The sequence below is a fragment of the Prunus mume genome, linkage group LG8, assembly GCF_029339155.1.
Source record: "Prunus mume cultivar Tortuosa linkage group LG8, ASM2933915v1, whole genome shotgun sequence".
In the NCBI taxonomy this organism is placed as follows: Eukaryota; Viridiplantae; Streptophyta; class Magnoliopsida; order Rosales; family Rosaceae; genus Prunus; species Prunus mume.
In genome coordinates, this window is record NC_142705.1 from 17412885 (window position 1) to 17434793 (window position 21909).

General features: G+C 36.8%; 3 protein-coding genes and 1 long non-coding RNA gene across 5 annotated transcripts; 2 read left to right on the forward strand and 2 right to left on the reverse strand.

Annotated features, from left to right (window-relative positions):
• Window positions 1-661: 661 nt before the first annotated feature.
• LOC103339209 (protein FAR1-RELATED SEQUENCE 5-like) lies at window positions 662-2020 on the forward strand. Its single transcript, XM_008242492.2, has 2 exons — window positions 662-1579; window positions 1688-2020. Exons 1-2 carry the CDS (start codon window positions 662-664, stop codon window positions 2018-2020), a joined length of 1251 nt encoding a protein of 416 aa, XP_008240714.2.
• Window positions 2021-10681: 8661 nt separating this feature from the next.
• LOC148914890 (uncharacterized) lies at window positions 10682-11493 on the reverse strand. The gene has a single exon (XM_089043326.1). The coding sequence runs from the start codon at window positions 11491-11493 to the stop codon at window positions 10717-10719; it is 777 nt and encodes a 258-aa protein (XP_088899452.1). The 3' UTR covers window positions 10682-10716.
• A 2882-nt stretch (window positions 11494-14375) lies between these two features.
• LOC103339196 (uncharacterized) lies at window positions 14376-18565 on the forward strand. 2 transcript variants are annotated; one of them, XM_089043499.1, is made up of 6 exons: window positions 14376-14981; window positions 15149-15201; window positions 15591-15655; window positions 15758-15836; window positions 17101-17420; window positions 17891-18565. In XM_089043499.1, exons 1-6 carry the CDS (start codon window positions 14542-14544, stop codon window positions 18086-18088), a joined length of 1155 nt encoding a protein of 384 aa, XP_088899625.1. In that variant the 5' UTR covers window positions 14376-14541; the 3' UTR covers window positions 18089-18565. The 2 variants fall into 2 exon arrangements, with proteins under 2 accessions (XP_088899625.1, XP_008240700.1); XM_008242478.3 differs by having other exon boundaries at window positions 14379-14981; window positions 17101-17397.
• Window positions 18566-19540: 975 nt separating this feature from the next.
• Window positions 19541-20992, reverse strand: LOC148914891 (uncharacterized). The gene is made up of 2 exons (XR_016122529.1): window positions 20890-20992; window positions 19541-20025 (listed from the first exon to the last, which is right to left on the reverse strand). It is a non-coding gene; the product is annotated as an uncharacterized LOC148914891 (long non-coding RNA).
• Window positions 20993-21909: the final 917 nt, after the last annotated feature.

The window sequence follows — 21909 nt, forward strand, 5'->3', positions numbered from 1 at the left end:
AACCGTGCTGGCACGCCCGAGCACAACCGCACCGCATCAAAAGAAGGGCGTCACGTGTTGGCGCATCCCTAGGCCGGAGCACCGAGCCGCAAGATTCTGACGGACAAGCAGCTGCATCTTTTTCTTTGAAACGGTAGGCCTTACTTGCTTGATTCTGGAGATGAAATTGAGTAGAATTTCTTAATTGTATTGCAAATGCCATGATATTTGCAGCCTTGCATTTTGGTAGTGGAAATGTAAGAGGTACTTCAATGTGTCATTTTGAATCCAATTACCAATTGGTTAGTCCTATTTTGCAATTATTGTATCCATATTGCCATGTTATTGTATTGCAAATGCCATATTTGATTTGAGAACATATGTGATTTGTCAATGCAATTGACAAACAGTTACTTCTAATTGCATTATATTCTTGTAATTGACAAACAGTTACTTCTAATTGCATTATAGTCTTGCAATTGACAAACAGAACAGTCTCTTTGCATTCTTGTCGCGCAATTGCCATTATATGTGCACAATTATGAAATGTAGAATCTCTCAGTAAGGACTAATCCTTCATAATTTAATTGTATGTTTATATTTCTACTAAATGCAATTGATGTGTATCCATTTATTTTCATATTAATTATGCCATGAAAGACATGTTGCCTATTTTCAGGAAATGTATGCAAAAGCAAGTAAAACGAATGGAATTCAGGGCCAAAACTCTGTACCTAACAGTGAAGGTTATTTTGCAGAGGCTGAGTCACTTGAAGAAACTGAAAATGTCCCATCTTTACAGATTTTGGACAGTAGAACAGAAGAAAGTACTGAGAAAAGCAGACAGTTTGAGTATGATGGGTTAAACTTCCAAAATATGAGCATTGCTGATTTAGTGGAGAGAGAGTTTGCAAAATTTGAGGAAGCAGAAAGATTTTACTGCAACTATGCTCTTGCAATTGGTTTTAGCATAAGAAGAAGTCGTTTGAGACGTAGCGAGGGTGGGGTTGTGATGGGAAGACAATGGGTGTGCTCAAAAGAAGGGAGTAGATCAAAGAAATGGATGAATAGATATGATATGGTTCGTACACCAAGGAAAGAGACTAGAGAGAATTGTCACGCTACATTTGCTGTGAAGTATTGTCCTAAACGGGATGCTTATATTGTGACTAAATTTGTAAAGGAGCACAGCCACCGACTTACTAACTCACGTGAGGTGCCTTTTCTTCGTTCACACCGATATGTTACGGAATCTAACATAGCACAATCTATGTCTATGAGAAAAGCCTCTATTAAAACCAATCGGACATACGACTATATGGTTGACCAAGCAAGTGGATACATGAAAGTGGGGTTCACTAGTAAGGATCTATATAACATGATAGATTTCGAGCGTCGACAAGTGGTATTGGATGGTGATGCACAAGCAGCAATAAGCTACATGAATGCTAAGGCAATAGCTGACCTAGAATGTTTTTGCATGTTTAGTGTAGATGAGGAGAATAGATTGGCAAATTTGTTTTGGAGAGACTCTCAATCTCTACACGATTATTATTGCTTTGGGGATGTGGTGATATTTGATAGCACGTACAAAACCAACGTATATGACAAGCCTTTAGGGGTGTTTGTTGGTGTAAACAACCATAACGCGACTATAGTTTTTGCTTGTGCATTTCTTGTTGATGAGACTGTTGATACATATCGTTAGGTACTCAAAACTTTTTTGACTTCTATAAAGGACAAGAAGCCTGTATCTATTGTCATGGACAGGGATGAGGCAATGCGCGTAGCGATTGATGAAGTTTTTCCTGATGCACATCATCGTTTATGTACATGGCACATCATGAGGAATGTGAACACCAATGTGAATAACCCAGAAATTGTAAGGGAGTTTAGCTATTGTGTGCATGGTGGTTTGACACCAGTGGCGTTCGAACAATATTGGCAGCAAATGATAGATACATATGATCTAAAAGGCGATTGGATCGAGATGATGTACCGGAAACGAAAACGATGGGCTGAAGCGTACTGCTCGGGGTAATTTTTTGGTGGGAATACCACCACACAACGTGTCGAAGGTATGCATACGAACTTGAATGATGGAATTGGTAGAGGCATGAAGTTAGTGAAGTGTATTCCACGGATTAAAAGATCATTATTGAGGTTGAGAAATGAGAATGTGAAGGATGACTTTGATTCCAACAATTCACACCCACTCCTTCATACGCACCTCCGATCACTAAAGGAACATGCAGCTTCTATTTTCACTCAAGACATTTACAAGTTGATAAGAAATGAGATAAACAATGAGGCAAAATTAATTCTCATGCAACCCGTAAGAAACAATGAAGATCCTCTTGTTTACACATTTTCCAAATTTGGAAGACCCGATGACAAATGGACTATAGTGTACTACAAGAAAGAGCAACATATGTAGTGTTCGTGCAAATTATTTGAATCCAGTGGAATTCCATGTTGTCATATGTTTGGAGTCATGAAATGTGATCATATGGATCAAATACTTCCGACCTTAATAATGAAGGGATGGACAAAGGATGCAAGACGTAGGAGTGAATTTGTAGTCAAGTCAGATGATGTTCCCAACAAAACTATTCAAATAGCTAGGTTTAGGTCATTAAGTGCTGATTTTAACAAGCTTTGTTTTTATGGATCGCAGACAAAAGTAGCTTACAATAGGCTAAAGGCTGAATTTGGGGAATTAAATACTTTGGTTGAGACATGGAAGAAGCAACATGAGCAAACTAGTCTTAATCTAGGATGCCATAATAATGTTGGAAGCGACCCCATAGTTGCTAAGACAAAAGGAATGCAAACAACGGGAAGCAAAGGCAAAAAGGCCCCACAATGTGGAGAGTGCAAGGTTACTGGTCACAACAAAAGAAACTGTCCAAATCACATTGTTGGTGAGAGCGTTAAGCGGAAAAGGGGTTATACAAGTAACAGGAGTGATATTCTTTCTAGTTTTGGACCATAAGATGATACAACTGCTGGGAACAAAACATTTTATTCCTCCTCGAGTGTTGTTCATGGGACTAAGACGTTGTCCTCTTCTTGTACAACCCCTAACTTGGGCTTCTCATATGGCAAAGTGTCTAGTGGCTCCACTCGTTACACCTCTGATGCTTTCACCTTTAAGACACCCGAGTATAGTGTATTGGACTCACAATTTGACACACAAGCCTCGCCACCTAGAGATCGTAATAGATTTTGGGTTCCATTCACCCCAAGAAAATGACATGGATTGTAGTACTTCCACTTGAAGCCACTTGCTTTAACTCGACCATTGATTGATGTGGATTGGTTGCCGCAGGCATTTCGCTAGTTATCTGCCCCATATGTGAAACATCCCACAACTTGGGCGATTTAGGACAACACTTCGATATACGAGTACTTGATCAAGTGAATTGACATCCGTGGGGAATCAATGATGCGAACCTACATGATTATCTGAAAAAAAGCATTCCTATGACAAAACAAAGGATTATACTGCAAGGACCAGCCCCATACTTGGTATTTAGGAGAAAGGGTATCATGTGCAAAGCACTGGGTACATCAGAGCCGCGAGTCCCAAAAAGACCCCCTAGAACCATGCTTAAAGACATGAAAGTACTTGCTTTGGACAAAGAAATCAAAGCATCACTTAATGGCTTTAATGCAGAGGACTGGTTGGCTAAATCCACTGATTATTGACTCTTTCAAAATGAGTATGTCATATATAAGCATTATCCAACTATCATCAATAATGTAAGTTTTACCTTTGATAATGGTCTTTCGTAATATAGTTTTGCATTATGCAAAAAAATATTTAATTCATATCACATCACTATGCATAGTGCAGAAGAAGGTGTGTGCTATGTTGGTCTAAAATTTCAAGCTAGTGAAATTAAAATTCCTTCATGGAGTGTTCGAGTGGTGGGATGGGGGGACACAGATGATTGTGAAGTGTTGGATATTCCAAGAGGCAAGTCTAGCACGTGCCTACCACTCCTGAAATATGTAAGTTTGAGGTTAAGGATTGGATTTAAATGTTGAAATCAAAACTACACGAATATATTAACTTTGTTTACACATAACTTGTTTGTACTATAGGTAAGTGCATCGATAGCAACACAATTATTGGATATGATTAGTGGCCTAAATTCCTTGCTCTTCACTAAATACATGGCTGCTAGGACAATCATAAGCGAGCTTCGACAGGTATTGTTGGATTGAATTGCTTGTAGGAGTTTTTCCAAATTAATGCAATATGAATTGAAACTCCACTCGTTATATTGTGACAAATATGCGTGATATAATCGCAAATGTAGTGCCTTTAATTAGAATTATATGAGGAGGACTGATAATTTATGTGAATTGGGTTTGTAAGCATAAAAATATATATGTGAATGCAATGCAAGAGAGTAGTTATGATGGTTATGTGCCATAGTTGTTACTTTATTTTAAGTTAAAGATTAGGCGACATTTATAATTGCAGTAATCATCAAAGGTTATGACTTTGGTTTTGTACGGGACACACACTCAACACAACCATAACCCCCTTGCTAGAAAAGAAATTGCTGATGCGGAAGATGAAAATGAAATTGATGATGAGGGTGATGAGGAGGACGAGGAGAACGATAATGATTTTGAGACATCATGTGAGGATGGTGAGGAGGATGAGGAGGATGAGGAGAACAATAATGATTTTAAGACATCATGTGAGGATGGTGAGGAGGATGAGGAGGATGAGGAAAACGTGGAGGATGAGGAGGTCGAGGAAAACGGGGACTAGGACGAAAATGACCCGGAAAAAATTGTGAACATAAGTGAGATTATATATTTTGTGGTAGATGTTAACGGGTAGCTTATGTAACTTATTTGATGCTACAAACTTATTATATAATGATGTCAAATATGATCGCCTATTGTTGTCTGTGAATGGATTGAATGAGTTAATTTGAAAGGAAGTGACCATAAGATCGAAAGGGCACTGATAGGTTGCCTCGCCTAGGAGGAAAAGGAAATAATTCAATTGACAAACAGTGTGTTGGAAATTGAACAAGCATAATGTAATTGACAAACAGTGAGTTGGAAATTGAACAAGAATAATGCAATTGACAAACCGTAAGTTTGAAATTGCAAACGTGCATGCATGCCTTTTTTCTTCACTTTTGGCTTGGTTTTCCACAGGATTTCACTTCCCATTCGAAATAGTTTTGTAACCCCAAAGCTTATGTAACTTGGTTGATGCTACAAACTTATTATATAATGATGTCAAATATGATTGTCTATTGTTGTCTGTGAATGGATTGAATGAGTTCATTTGAAAGGAAGTGACCATAAGCTGGAAAGGGCACTAATCGATTGGCTCGCCTAGGAGGAAAAGGAAATAATTCAATTGACAAACAGTGAGTTGGAAATTGAACAAGAATAATGCAATTGAAAAACCGTGTGTTTGAAATTGCAAACGTGCATGCATGCCTATTTTCTTAACTTTTGGCTTGGTTTTCCACAGAGATTTCACTTCCCATTCGAAATAGTTTTGTAACCATAAAGTTTATATATTTTTTGTTTTTTGGTTAAAAACATGGGATTTTTGTCCTGTGTTAATATTTTGTAAACATCTATTTAATTTATAATTAAATAAAAAAAATAAATGTATAAAGCGAAGGTGGGACAGTAGAGAAGTAAATTACGTCCTTATCCTTGAAAACAAAAGGGTTTACAATAGGAAGGACTCGTATTACACTGTTGGACATTTGTGTTCCATTATATTATAAAATCAATTCTTAATCGTGTAATATCGTAATTTACAAAAAAAGGACATGTAGTACAATATTAAGGTAAAGTGGAACATTCATAAGTTAAATTAGGTCCCTAAACTTGTAAACACGGATGTTTACAATATTAAGGTCTCATATTACTTTCTTTTGGACAGCTGTGTTCCATAGAATTGTAAAACCCATCCGTAGTCTTGTAATATCGTAACTTACAAGGATAAAGACATCTAGTACAATATTAAGGTAACTAGGGACATTAGGAAAGTAAATTGGGTCTTTATACATGTAAACACAAATGTTTACAATATTAAGGTCTCGTATTACTCTGTTTAGGACAGTCATGTTCCACAAAATTGTAAAATTCACCCTTAATCTTGTAATATCGTAATTTATAATTGTAAAGATATATAGTATAATATTAAGGTAAAGTGGAAAATTCAGAAGTTAAATTGGGTCCTTATACTTGTAAACACAAATGTTTACAATATTAAGGTCCTGTATTACTCGGTTTTGGATAGTTATGTTCCAGAAGATTGTAAAACTCATCCTTAATCTTGTAATATCGTAATTTACAAAGATAAAGACATGTAGTACAATATTAGGGTTAGGTCCTTATACTTGTTAACACGGATGTTTACAATATTAAGGTCTTGTATTACTCTTTTGGGATATAGTTATGTTCCAGAAGATTGTAAAACTCATCCATAATCTTGTAATATCTTAATTTACAAAGAGAAGGACATCTAGTACAATATTAAGGTAACTAGGGATATTAGGAAAGTAAATTGGGTCCTTATATATGTAAACACAAATGTTTACAATATTAAGGTCTCGTATTACTCTAGTTTGGACATTTATGTTGCATAAGATTGTAAAATCCATCCAGTCAATTGTAATATCATAATTTACAAAGATAAGGACATCTAATACAAAGAAAAATGACCCCCAATACAAACAAAAATGAACCTTGGAGGAGTAAATGTAGTCATTATCCTTGTAACCAAGTTAGTGGTTACAACATTCAGGATTCGTATTATACTAAAATGGACATACTCGTTCCATTACATTGTAAAAGTAATCCTTAATCTCGTAATACCATCATTTACAATAACAAGGAACTCTTGTACAAGAATAGGGTAAGCATGGACCTTGGTGGAATAAATTTGGTCATTGCGCTTGTAAACATGGGGGGTTTACAACATATAGGGCTTTGTTTATATTGATATGGACACATGGCTTCCATAAATGTATAAAAGGGATCCTTATACCTGTAATAGCGTAATTTACAAAGGAAATGACCCCCAATACAATGTTAAGGTAAGAATGAACCTTAGTAGAGTAAATTCAATCATTATCCTTGTAAACAAGGTGGTGGTTACAACATTAAGGATTTGTATTATACTAAAATGGACATACTTGTTCCATTACATTGTAAAAGTCATACTTAATCTCGTAATACTATAATTTACAAGGGAAATGACCCGCAATGCAATGTGAGGGTAAGAATGAACCTTGGAGGAGTAAATTGGGTCCTTGTTCTTGTAAGAACAAATAGTTGCAGCAATAAGCACGAACAGTACACTATTATGGACATAGGCATTCCACAAATTAGTTAACGATATCCTTACATTTGTGAATTACATTACTTGTGTTTTACGTAATGCGATGTGGTCATTTTTTTGTTAATATTTAAAAATAAAGTAAAAAAATATTTTCTTTAGGTTTTGTGTGATTTGCACTAAAAGTCATTGTTTTTACTTTTAGGTACTTCAATCATGGAAAGGGAGAAAGATCGAATAGGAGGCAGGAATTGCACTGTGTTTACCAATTACCAAACGGGCGTAGGATTTCGCACATTTGAATTAAAAATACATAGGTCTGTTTGTCAATTGCCAAACAGAAGGCAGTAATTGCACATTGTAATGCAATTGGATTCCAGAAACAATAAATTACAGTCCCCTGATTTGGCAATTACTGTCACCCAATATGGTAAATCCATTGAGCACCTAAACATTGGAATGACCGTCATAACTTGCAATATTAACTTCATCAATTGTTCGTACATATGGTTACCCAACAAAGTTAATATATTAACTTCACCAAATTGCATTTTCACATCCTCTGTTACATTTTCACACCTTGTGCTAGTCATAATCTATAATATGGAAACCGAAAAACCAATTAGGACATTCGACCTAGATGTACAAAAAAAGGTCTCCTACCTAACCATGGTTTTACAAAAAACAAACAAGTTGTCATGTTATACCATGGCGACCCTTTTTCCAAAAATATAGAGTATGCACCAAAACCAATACCATCACAACATTAGATCTAAGCTCACAAAAATATATACTAGTCAGTCATTAGAGTCCCATGACCCAACCTTGTTAGCGGCACCGAGGTCTAGGTGACCATGGCTGTACGTGTTTGGTATAGTCATTGCTAATTTTTTTTGTTTCCGAATATAAACCCTCTTTCTTCTAACGGTGACATCCGCCACATCCTTGTCTTTAACCTCAACCTTACCAATCTTGTTCCCACTCATTTGATTCCATGCAAGGTCAAACTCCTCCAAAGATGTTAAATTTCTAATCGATTTTGGGATTGAACCCTCAAGTGAGTTAATCGACAAGTTGAGGTATCTCAAGCTTTTAAGATATCCTAAAGAATCAAGTAGTTTTCCTGTCATACTGTTATATGACAAATTCAAATTCTCTAGTTAAGTGAGATTGAACAACCAAGGAGGTATCGTGGAGGTGAATTTATTGTGAGAGAGATCAACTAGAAGGGATGTGAAATTGATGGAAGGAAGAGTGAGAGGAAGCATGGGAAGACTACAAGAGGGAAAATGCAGTTCATTTGCAGCAATCTTCTCCCACTCAAGACAAAAGCCATCTGGAAGGATCCATGAGGCCTTGTTTGAGCTTGAGAAGGGCTTTCCTCTCTATATCTATGCACCCTACATTATGATCATCACTGCAAAAATCGAGTTTAATGGTTTCAAGGGATAAAATTCCTAACAGTATAATTAGTGAGACAAGGTGGATGGAAGCACCAGCACTGCTGTGACCCATGATTCTTAAGCAATGGGATGGTTTGTAGGACTAAAGATATGAGTTCGCAAGATTAAGAAGTTCAGAGATGCCCTGTATATAGGAGTAAATGAATATTCAGATGGTTGAGCTTTTGTATGCGTCGTAGCGGACACGCTATCAAGTTATTTTTGAACAAGAATACTGATAGAGTAGCCTTAATCCTTAGTTGCCACATTTTCCACAAAATCACTCAACTGACTCAAAGTTCCACGAAACCACTCAACTGACTCAAAGTTGGACTCCATCCTGCGAATCTGATTGATTAGGGGTAGAATAGTCAATCTCTGCAGAAGTGGGGACAATGTTGATCGGAGTCATGCGACCATCATGTGGAGGGGAGAGCCAGCTGTCAGCTCATATACAAGTATATATTCTCACCATTTATGATATGTATTCGACCTCTATCAATGACTGCCTTTTTTCCTTCCAGAAGACTAGTCTAAACCCATGAAGGTCTAGCTCCACCAACGGCATTAGTGAAATCAACATAGGGAAAATAACGCCCTTTTAGCACTCGGGCCTAGAGAGCATTAGTTAAGGTTCATAATTTCCTCCTCTATTTGTTTTTGTGCGATGAGTGTTCTTGAGTGTATTTGGGGCTTTGAGTTGTGAGGTTGCCAAACAATTTATAAACATCCTAATTTGTTGATAGTGGATGTGTTTGGACATGTTGCTCTAGGACATACCTCAGTTATACTTATTGTGAGGAACTTCATTAAATCTTTTATTTTCGGACACAAATGGATTGAAGCAATTGTTTCATTAAGGCACAACAAAAGTATAAATTCATATTGCAATAACCAAATTACAAAATTGTAAAGGACAATTCTAAACTTTGCTTTATTTGCTTGCATACATATGCCTTCGCATGTGCAGCTTCTTCTATGCTCTAGGATCTTTTCTGCAAATAAGTACCAATGGCTAAGAAAAAAATCAAGGACATCATCTTTCACTTTGTCAAGGAAGTGAAAATAGGCATGCCTCCAAGACCTCTTCATGGCCGAAGTCCCAAAAACTCCCCAGAACCCTGCACCAAGCCTCCAAGCCTACACCACTCCCATCACTCCGTTGTGACCCATTCTATTTGTTGTTGAACTACAAAAATCATTACGAAATAGTATTTACAAATCAATATAACTGAAACAAACATATATTAGATTATACAAAGAATCTGCATAAAATAAGGACACCTAACTTTGTTATTACATTGGGAGAAAACCAAACAAAAATACAACGTAATCCATAGTACAATGATTTATGCAAATCAAATACTCGATCATTGTCATCATCCAAACATGTAAACCAACAAGTGAAATTATGAAAACACATACAAACAAGCTACAATCAATACTCATCATATCTCATTCTGAGGTTGTTTTGCATGTTTTCTCTCATGGATGACTTCAACAGAGGGAGCCAAAGTTGTATCAACAGTTGCAAATCCTTTCACATTGTCATCTTGCTCGTTGGGAGTTTCGTCTTCTTTGTTTGGCCTACCTTTTGGAGGTTTAGTATTTCCAAGGTCTTCTTGTCCCCCATCACACCCCATATCAAACATGTTATCATCTTCCTTATTCAGTTTAACTTCCTGTTCATAAGGGCATGGAGTGCGCAATGTTCTTTCTTTCTCTTTATTTTTTGATGATAACTCATACATAACCTTGGAGAGCGATTCATCCATCACGAGCAACAGTGGCTACCAAAGTTGCCACATCCTTTCTTATTGAACTTAACTCTTTGGCAAAGAGAGTCATTGTTTTGTCATCATCTCCAAGACCTCCATATTCAGTTTTCATAACAACTACCTTATCACTTTCAAACCCCCCTCTTTTTTGTAGCCACTTCTTCATTTTTTTCAATCTCTACTTTTCCCTACACAGTGAGTGGTAGCACAGACCTATATCCACAAGTACACTACCATGAGCTATAGCATCAAGGTAAAACAATTGATGGAATAACAAGCAACCACCGATGTAAACTTGATTGTTCTCCTTAAATGACCTAACACTATCTAATAAAAATTTGAATGAATAACTTGCCCAATTTTTCCTTGCTATTGTCTTGTTATCTCTTAACGGAAGCAGATGTTTTAGATTCACATACACAGAAGTGGTTGGACATAGCAATGTGCATAGAGAAAACATGACAAAACCAACTTTGAAAAAGTCACCTGCTTCTTCTGTCCCCACCATTATCTGCTTCAACTCATTATTTTTTAAAAGCTTCTTCTCACCCAAAAAAGAATTTCGCACCTTTACAATGTGTTGGTCATCCATGGATCCGGTGAAGTCAACTTCCTCTCCTCTATCCTTAACACCCATTATGCGAACAAAGTCATCCACAGATATCTTAAGTGTTTTCCCGTGTAGTACGATTGATGATTCAGCAGGATTCAATTTATCAACCAAAAAACAACACATTGAATGAGATAGTTTTCCGCACTTCATTCCCAACAACGAAACAAATCCCATTTCTTCAATGGCTGCTTTTTTCTCATCGCTTAAAACATTTGTAGTGTCCTTTCTATCCTTCAGACTGCATCGTGTGGCTATCTTCAAACAACTCTTGTTCAAGGCGTTCATTGAAGGTGTTTTAGATTCATACTCTGCTTTCTGAGTAGCATCCAACTTTTGCCACATATTAGCGATTTCCTTCTTCGTCTGAGGAAGAAAATAATAAAATTCAATCAATTCATTATAAGTTGTGAGCTGTAACGTCTCTATTTAAATATAGTGTTTACAATTTATTACCTTCGTATCCACTTTCTACACTATTTTTTGTTCCTTCATTTCATCGCCCTTTATTTTCCTATTTAAAACATTCACATTTAGTTACTCCTATAAAAAGTACTTAATATACTGGAAGAGTCATTTAACACTTACAGAAAGTTAAAATAACATGTCAACTCATATCAAGGGGAAAATAATATTTCAACTCATATGCAATGGCCAAAGGAGATATGTAATTGCAGGACCCTTAGGCATTGCATGTTTGTGCTATAATATATCTCCCATTCAACGTAATTCCCAGGCATTCAAAACAATCTCAATGCTTGTTCTCATGTTATCCACTTTCATGGAAATTTTATAATTTTTAATAATATGTGAACGAAATTAACTTCTACCCATTATTTTTTAAATCTTTCAATTCATTCCATAGTTTGAACATCCAAGAACACAACATATTAAACAAAACAAAAAGTAGTCTTATCAAATAAACAATCGAAAAATAACATGTCTCATATGTCAATTGTCAACCAGGTGCTATGAAACTGCATTACCCCTAGGCAATTGCATTTTCGTGCTATAATATATTACCTTCTATATATCCAATATAATTATGAGGCATCACGAAACACTTTTAATGGTTGTTCTTAGCCTCCTGACTCTAATGACTATTTTACAATTTGTAATAAGGTTACACCCACAGAAATGAAATTCATATTACGTTTTCAAAAATAAACTTAAAGAGGTGAGGTTAGGGTTTAGCAAAACACAAGTCATATTACGCAATACTAATTTTACAAAAGGTTAGGGTTTATCAAGAGATAAAATGAGATTCTTCAATACTACCATTACAAAACTTCAAACTAAGTGCTTTAAACCTTAAGTAAATAGCTACCAATCAATGGAGGAATCTTCACCACATAACATATGTCAACTCATATGCAATTGCCAAATCATAGAAACAAATTGCATGAACCCTATATAATTCCATTTTAGTCAGTCATACCGAATAAACTAAAATAATAACATGTCTACTCATATTCCAATTATCAAACGGACTTTTATTGAACCATATACGAAATTGCATTCTCGCCATTCATATCAAACAAACTCAATTGGAAAGTAATATGCCAACACATATGCCAATTGACAAACAGAAAGCTATGAATTGCATGACCCCTATGCAATTGCATTTTCGTGCTCCAATAAATCATCTTCTATACATCCAATTCTTATGCATAATTTTACAATGCTTGTTCTCTGTATAAAATATAAAATTACAATGCTACTAAATTTCATTCAAATTTTACAGTATAGAATAAGGTTACCCACCCACACATATTCAATTCATATTTGGTACAAAACTTAGTTGAAATTAAGGTTTACCCATAAACAGAAATTAACTTAAAAATTCTTGAGATTAGTTAGGGCTTAGCAAGAGAGAGATGAGATTAAGGTTTACCCATAAACATAATTAACTTAAAAAAGAGGTGAGGTGAGTTAGGGCTTAGCAAGAGATAATTGAGATTGCTCAATACTAACCTTAGAAAGCTTCAAATCAACTGATACCCAATGTTTTAACCCTTAGGAAACAACTGACAACCACTGCAGGAGATACCAATGGAGGAGATCGCAATATTCAGCAATAGAGCTTTTTGGGTTTTGAAGAGCAGTGCGCTAAAATATTCAGCAGTAAAGTTTATCACATAACAAACTGATTACCTCCACCTATTATAGCAAGTTTTCTTTTAATTTTTTTACAACTCAATTGGCATGTGCACTGCACATGCTTCATAAAGAACAAATGAGGCATGGGTGCAACTGGTGCACCGTAAAAGGTGGGTAAAGACCACTAAGGTTTGGCCTATCTGCAGAGACAGAGCATGTCTATTTTTGTTGGTTTCTAATAATTTTTTCCAATTGGATTGGCTGAGGCTTTGGTGGCCCAAAGAAATGGTGACTCAGCAAAGACTTGGGGAATTAAAAGGCCAGAGGATTTAATTTATAGGGGTAATAGTTTTTAGATGAAGGGAACATAAAAGAAGGAAGATTAGTATTATGAGTTGCAAGATTGTGTTTTTTGTTCTTCCAAATTTCTATGGGGGTTAAAAAGGGTTTAGGGTAGGGGTGGGCATGGGTAGTGTTAGGTCAATTTTAGTCCCAATCTGATATATAGTTTTTTTATGAATTATTGGACTCAAAATCCACTCATTATTAAGCCAACTCAACTCAACTCAAATTTTTTGTAATAGGGTTTGGCGTTGGTCAAGTTAACTCAAAATTAAGCATGCTTTTAAATTTTGGCTTCAACACATACATAGCGGTTTATGATTTTTTAAACTTAAGACTTGCTCATTTTTAGGCCAACTCAACCCACTATGAGCGGGTTGGATGATTCAGTCTGATTAACTCAAAATAAAATTTACTTTAAATTTTGATTCCAACCCATACATAGCGGTTTATGATTTTTTTAACTCATGACCCGCTTATTTTTAAACCAACCCAACCTACTATGATCGAATTAGGCAATTTAGTTTGATTCACCTGAAATTGTGCCCATCCCTAATTTAGGGCGCTAATCAATTTCTGGTTCTTTAAAAGGAATGTCACATGATTTGCACATCGTCACGTTTATAGGATAATTTTTTCAATTTTGAGGGGAAAAAAATACTTTTGAAGTATTAAAAAGTATTTTAAAAAATTAAAAAGAAAACAACCCAATACCCATCATCCCCTTCGGTGAAGGGCCTTCACCTATCAGGATAATTTTTTCATTTTTCAGAATATATATACCTTTGATCTATTCAGAAAACAATAAAAAATAAAAACCTAAGACTCATCATCCCCTTCCCTCTCTCTATCTCTCTCACACACTAGCCGACCTAAATAAAGGGGGAGAACAAGGATTTCTTGCTTTGATAATCTTGGGTTTAGGAAAAAATCAAATCTTTTTCAGTGGTCATGCCGTATCTTGTTCGTGAGAATCTATTCATCGGCAACATCGGAGATGCAGCAGAGGTTCTCCAAAATGGCAGCACAGAGATCACACACATTCTCTCAGTTCTGAGTTCTGCATCAATCTCGTTTTTCTCCGAATGGAAGAAGGGTCTTACAATTCCCACTAAGGAAATCAAGAAGGTGTATACTGGCGGGTCTGTTGGTGGGTCGGCTTCTGTGGACGATTCTGGTGATGGGTCGAAAAGTTGTTTGCTCTCGGATAAGCTTTTGTACTTGTTGGAATATGCAGGCAAGGATTTGAAGCTGGTGAGAATGGGGGTTCCGCTGAGAGATATGGAGAATGAGAATTTATTGGATTATTTGGATGTCTGTTTGGATTTTATTGATAAGAGTAGAAAAGAGGGGTCTGTTTTGGTGCATTGCTTTGCTGGTGTTTCCAGAAGGTACATATTGTTCTCTCAGTTTTATAATTTTCAGTTTTTAGAATAACAAGAGTCTACTAATAATGTCGAAAGTATACGGAGCTTACATTCTGAAAGCTTTTCCAGTTTTCTGAATTGTCAAGTTTAAAGGGTTTACACCCTTGTTTGTTTGCATGTATTTGTTGCAGTGCAGCTATCATTACAGCATATCTGATGAGAACAGAACATTTATCACAACAAGGTGTGAAAAATCATTGCTTGTTTGAAGTATCGCGAGTGTTCGTATATAAATTCACGTTGCTGCTTTTCTTTCTTCTTCAGTTTAGAAAAATTATTTTCACAAGCTTGTATGACTTTAAAAATGGGAGATGATTTTGACACTCCAAATGTCAGCTCCCACACTCCTCTACTCTCTCACACAAAAGGAGTGCATCAGCTTTTTTTAGGCTGATTTTGGAACCCTCATATAGTCCTCTTGTGTGAGAGAGTAGAGGAGTGTGGGAGATGTTGGAGTGCCAAAATCATCACCCTTCAAAATATATGAGCAATTGAATTGAAAAAAAAAAAGAATAGTGGGTTACAAATGCTTAACTGCTTTAGTCTTTTTCTTCCTCTTATGCAATCCTCCAGATGCACTAGGATCCCTGAGGCAAAGCTGTGAGTTTGTTTGCCCCAATGATGGTTTTCTAGATCAGGTGATGCAATGCGCTCTTATATCACATCTTGTACAAGATAACATTAATTTCTGTTAATCCAGTCCATAGTGAATTTTACTCCTTACTTTTATGGTGTTGCAGCTCAAAATGTACGAGGAAATGGGCTTCAAGGTTGATCATGCCAGCCCCATATATAAGTCTTTTCGCCTGAAAGTATTGGGTACAAGTTTATTTTTTCTTCTACATCTTCCCCTCCCTCTAAATTTAGGGGTATTGATTGTACATCTTGCATTCATGCTTTCATATTTTAGTTTTCCAAGTTTTGGTAATAGAATACTGTATGAAAAGTTCATTGATAGGAAGGCATTAAGGAGCATTGGCTTACCAAATTGGTTGTATATCATCGAACTAGAATGTTTTTTTGACAAGTGTGAGGGTTGGAATTCTTTCGGATTGAGCATGGAGACACTGCTGGGTTATGAGAAATCCCTAAGAGAAGGCTTCCAAGGTTCTAGATTGAACTCAAAAATGCCAAAGGTTTAGAACTCCAGAAACAAGTTTGTCTCAATTTAGTTCACTCTATTTATTAATGTAAGAATCTCCAGAAAACCCTAATTCAGTTGAATTGTAGACCTTAAAATAAAAATAATCTCACCTGCAAATTAGCTTCGGGAAACTAACACAAAAAACTGCTACAATGGTGCTACTGTATCCATGAACCATACCTCTGAATCTTTTAATTTTTTAATTGTGTGCCGTTCTCCTCTACCATACATAACATTTTGGCCCCGTTTGGTTCACGGAATGGATTTGAGGGGAAATCATTTCCCATGTCATTTCCAAGGAATAGGAATGAAAGATTCCTTTCCCACATTTGGTAATGTTGGGAAAGTAATCGTGAGATTTCACTTTGTTTCCTTTCTCGTGTTTGTTTTGAGTAGGAATGAAAAACAAAGTTTGTATAATTTTCCAATTATACCCATATTAAATCAAATAAAAAAAGAATGCATTTAATGATTGTAATTATAAATTGTTCATAGGGACAAAATAGTCATGAAAATTGTGCATTGAATGTTGGCTCATTTTCCCAAACTTTCCCATGAGGAGGGAAAACAAAACCCAAGTTAAGAGGAGGGCTTCACTTTCCCCCCTACTTTCCCATGTGCCAGGCAACCATTTCTCATGCTTGGACTTAGAAAGCAATTGAATTCTCATTCCCAAGCCTCCTTTCCCATGAACCAAACGGGGCCTTTAGGAGAAGAGAAAAAGAAATGCTTACCAGAACAGCAGTGACAATTGTGGAAGGTGTAGCAATTGCATGGCAATGTTCCTGATGTATATTACTATGTGAAAAGTTATTTGGCTCAGCATAGTAGATATTATAATATATGCCTACGCATTTCACTGGAGGTTTCAAATTGAGTGGCAAATGTGAATTTCTGTTTTCGCTGCTTTAATAGATATATTTTATCCCATTCTTTCAGGTGAATCTTATCATCGTGGGGATAAAATAGACAGTTCTAAATTTGGGGCAGATCCTGGGTTGCCTATTGAAGTTGCCTCTGGAGTAGAATCAGCTCAAAATGGAGGAAAAACTGGTACACTAGCTTTCCGCTGCAAGAAATGCCGAAGAGTTGTTGCATTGCAGGACAATGTTGTGGATCACATTCCAGGAGAGGGTGAAAAATCGTTTGAGTGGCGAAAGCGAAAAAGTAGCAACTTGTCTGAGGATTCTGAATGTTCATCCATTTTTGTTGAGCCTCTAAGGTGGATGACAGCAGGTAACTGTGCAATATTTATAACTGTATGGCTTACCTTTTCCGTAGCAGTAATAGCTAATCATGCTGAAGACCTCTCTTGTCAAAAGGGATTCCTTGAGTTTTTTCATTTTATTGTTATATAATAAATGCTAACAGTTGTTTAACTGGGATATTATGTCATCAAATAGTCACTTGAGATTACATGTCAACTGCAAATTGATTTTTCTTACTGACCAATTGTTCCAGTATGTGGTATTATGAATAATGAAAAAAGTTTCGAATATGGATTTTGACACTCAGACAGGATCCACATCCTTTTCAGATTCCTATTTCTGAACCTATATGGCATTTCTTGATGTTTTCCTTTTCTTTATTTTTCTTAAGCTTATTTTGGTTTCCTTATACCTTAACAAACAAGTAGAAGTTATTTTTTTTGGAGGCATCTTTTGTTTAGTGTGATTTGTCTTAGAAACACGCAATAATTTAATCCTTCATATGTTCTCTCATTTCACAGTTGAAGAAGGAGCACTGGAGGGCAAGTTGTCATGTGCACATTGTGAAGCTCGATTGGGTTACTTCAATTGGTCAGGCATCCAATGCAGTTGCGGGAGTTGGATCACCCCCGCCTTCCAGCTTCATAGAAGCCGTGTGGACGTCAGCACTGTCTAATATTTGTCAAGGCAAGGCCTGGGTTGAGGCCCCATCAGGATAAAGGGTCCAAAACCCCTCTAAACGATCATTTCAAAGTCTCAGAATACTATTTAAGGTATAAAGTCTCCAAGACAATCAGCAACCATAGACAAAGAGGATGCTAAGTTTATAGAGTTTTTCATACTGTCTACCCAGATCAAAATTGAGCAACCACAGTTATAGAGAAAATGCTGCCTTGATCTGTGTTATATGAGATTTCGGGGACCTGGGTTTTGTTTTTTATCCTTCCAATGCGAACTTAGTTTAGGTGACTGAAAATGTGTTGGAGGTATTTTGGCATGAACTGTTATGATTATAAACTAAGTTACTATGGAGATCGCATATACTGTATAAGGTCCTGTTACAACTATCCAGTTGCATAACAACAGGATAAGTTGTTATAGAAGTCAAGTTTTAACCATATAATATGAACAAAATCCCTAGATTGGGGAAGTAATTACTCTTTCATATGTTATATATGAATTGTATCCTTTACATCGTTTCTAGTGTTTTTTTTTTTTTTTTTTTTTGAAATGACAGTTTACCAGATTTACGAAGGTATGCACATCTAAGAATCTAAGAGAATTTGGTTAACCAAGTGATGGCAAAAAAACTAAAGCGCAAACCCTAAAGCGCTCTCTCTCTCTACTAGTCCCTTACCCTTCCTTTACGCTTTTTGGGGGAGGCGGTCTGCCCCTCCTCCCCTCCCCTCCTCTTCCTCCTTTTTTCTCCTTCCCCTTTTCTCTCCTCTTCCTTTCTCTCTTGTTTATCTCTCCTTGTTTCCCTCTTCCTTTTACTGTATCCTCCTCACCCTCTGTGGTGATTTTGCCTCACCCTCTATGGTGACTTTGCTTGGGCTTTATGCTCATTTCCGGAGGTTCTTCGTCTATTGTTGTCGCTTATCGCCTGGTCTCCACCACAGATCTCCACTCCTCGTGTTCACGGATGCCTCCTCTGCCAGTCTTACTTGGCGGCGTGTTCGGGTATGAGGATGCCTTTAAAGTGCAATATGCACTATTTACTTGGATTATGGGAGCGCATTTTGCGCGGGTGGCTTGTTCACCCCATTCTTCCGTTCATATGTTTGGTTGGCTTTGTTACTCCCAATACCAGAGACTCCCTCTTGGTGACTCTGGATTTGCAATGGTGGTTCAGCTGCTTTGCTGTGGTTGGTGCAGGCAACTTGTTTTAAGTTTTGGGTTGTTCAGGTTTGAAACTTTGTATGTGGCCTTGCTTGTCTTACAGTTCTGTTTTGTCATCTTTTGGGCCTGCGTCTTGGGCTTCTACCTAGGTTATTCAGCCTACAAACTCTTGTAATGTTTTTACATATTTAATGAAGGAGTTTGTTGACCAAAAAAAAAAAAGTGATGGCAAAAGAAAGTGGAACGTAAAGCAAGAATGACCGGCCTAGTCAAAGGGACTCCCATATATTTAACAGTCCAGAATGCAATATACTGCAACTGTACATCTCAGGTTTTCTTTCAAAGAGAATATGGACGCTTCCAAATTCCAATATGATGCAGACAATTCTACAGCCTCCTACTTTTGCATAAATCAGTATAAATACATATCCCAAATGCCATAGCTACAAAGAAACTAAAGAGAGAGGAAATAAAATAGTAATCCTTGACTAAGATACTGCAAATGCCTTAATGGATTTCTGAGAACACATCATCATCTCCGGTCCTCTGAATGTGCAAATTTATATTGCCACCCTTAGATATGGATGGATCTTCCATCCCTGAATTCAAAAATATTCAGGTTCGTCTTCACAGAACTATAGTTTTGGAATCAGTGAGCCTGCGCTTCAAGAAGGATGTTTGTAGCTACGTTGACATCATTTCTTGCCTGCACCAGTGCCTGTCTGGCAGAATTCCTATCAAAACCCATAGAAACCAGAGTCGCAATGGAGGCCTCCGTTGGCTCTGTGGCAGAAGCCAAGGCAGAGGGATAATTTCTCTGAAACCAAACAATGAAATTGATGATGTGGATGGAAATTTCAGATCAGACCAGTACATAATATGACAGTGCAAGTCCAAAGCCTATAGCGACAGGAATAAATACACACTCCTATATATCAAGCGAAAGAATTTTACAAAAGTCGTTCTCCCCCCCCTTTTTATGTGACTGTTTTCTAATTACTTGAGGCTCTTAACATTATTTCTTTTCTGCCATTCATTCCATGACGTCCTCAATAATCATACCAGTACCTACCTATTTATTTATTTCTTATTTTCCTGGATCAAGATTCAAGTTACTCTTTTGAACTTGCATATTACTCTCTTCATTGTACATAACGGAACCATCATAAATGAGACCCATCATCTCTTTGGTTAGTGCCACACCCACCTGGGCAAATTGTTTCATCCCTAATTCTTACTACCACCAATCCATCTTAAACATATATGTCCCAACTACACTCATTTTGCCTGCATGTTTTGCTGGCCAACATTCCATATAGGGTCCACAAATTTTTCCCTAACTTGATAAATGTTATATACACCTCTGTGCACACAAATCTGTATGCTAACTACATTCATCTACTCCTCAAAACCCAAGGGAAACATTCTGGTCGCTATCCCAGTTTGACTAAACTTGCATTCAATATGCTAAGTCTTAGTCCTGCATTGTCTAGACCCTTTAACAACCATGTTCTTCCCATAAAGTTAATATTTTGTTTAGAAAGCTTCCGTCATTCACAGATAATAGAGATTACTCAGTCAGGTGTCCATGTCCATCTAACTTATATCTACAATTCAGAAAAATTATATGTACTAAAGTCAATCGCAGATCCAAAGCATTGAGGGAAAACAAAGAATTTACCTCTACTTGCCGAGCTGTGAATGGTGTTGCACTTCCCACAATATTTCTAGTTGGCGCTGCTGGCGGACTCCCCGTTGATGGCCAAGAAATCCATGAAAAGAAAAGCAATGACTTCTGGAACTGTAATATGAGAAAGTCATCACAGCCATGAATTACAATAATTAAAAATCTCAATTGCAAAATCTGCAACTAAATTGACTCATATATGCTTAAGTAAACAGATTTGTAAATGCGAGAAATTAAGAGGGGGAAAAGTATATTCAGCAGGCAGTCTTAATTACACTACTTTTCCCTACTAAAATTAACTCAGCAGAATACACGACCGAACCATATTGCACTTTTTTTTCCACTAAAAGTAACTTAGTAGAATGCATGACTCAATCAAATTCCATAAGTACATGTATCCATGCAGACACAGACACACATGAAACGAGCACAAGCACATACGCAGAAAAATGCCTTCTTCCTTAAAAGAGTGGAAAGTCTAAAAAGATGGTTTTAAATTAGATACATTGTATACAATGCACTACTAAGAATTGAAGCGAAAGTGATTCTGACTGAAACTGCTGTGTGATCTGTAACTGATATTAAAGTCCAAAATAAAGTATGTCCAGTTACTGAAAAAGCCACCATATTTCAGAGTGAGAAAGCGAAACTTTAATAGCAGCATTGGTAATATGGTTTATCAAACCCCCTTTGTTCAGGAAAAGAATTTATCTCAAATGACAGTTAAGTTAGGGACAGGACAGAGCACATAAATGAATGTGGACACGGAGTGGCCTAGAATGTGAAAGAGCTGAAGAGCTCATAATTGAACACATTAAGAAAATTAGATGGAGACTTCCGTTTTTAGGTTTTTGTTATCCCTCTGGCAATACCCCCATCCCTTAGCCTCTTAGCAGATTTCCTTTTATGGCCCAGCGCATAATCTTCTGTTATCTAAGAGGGTTCAGAGCGGTGAGGAAAGCATTATTTACTGTTTGAACAGAATGTCAAGCTATTGACTGCATCAAATACAAA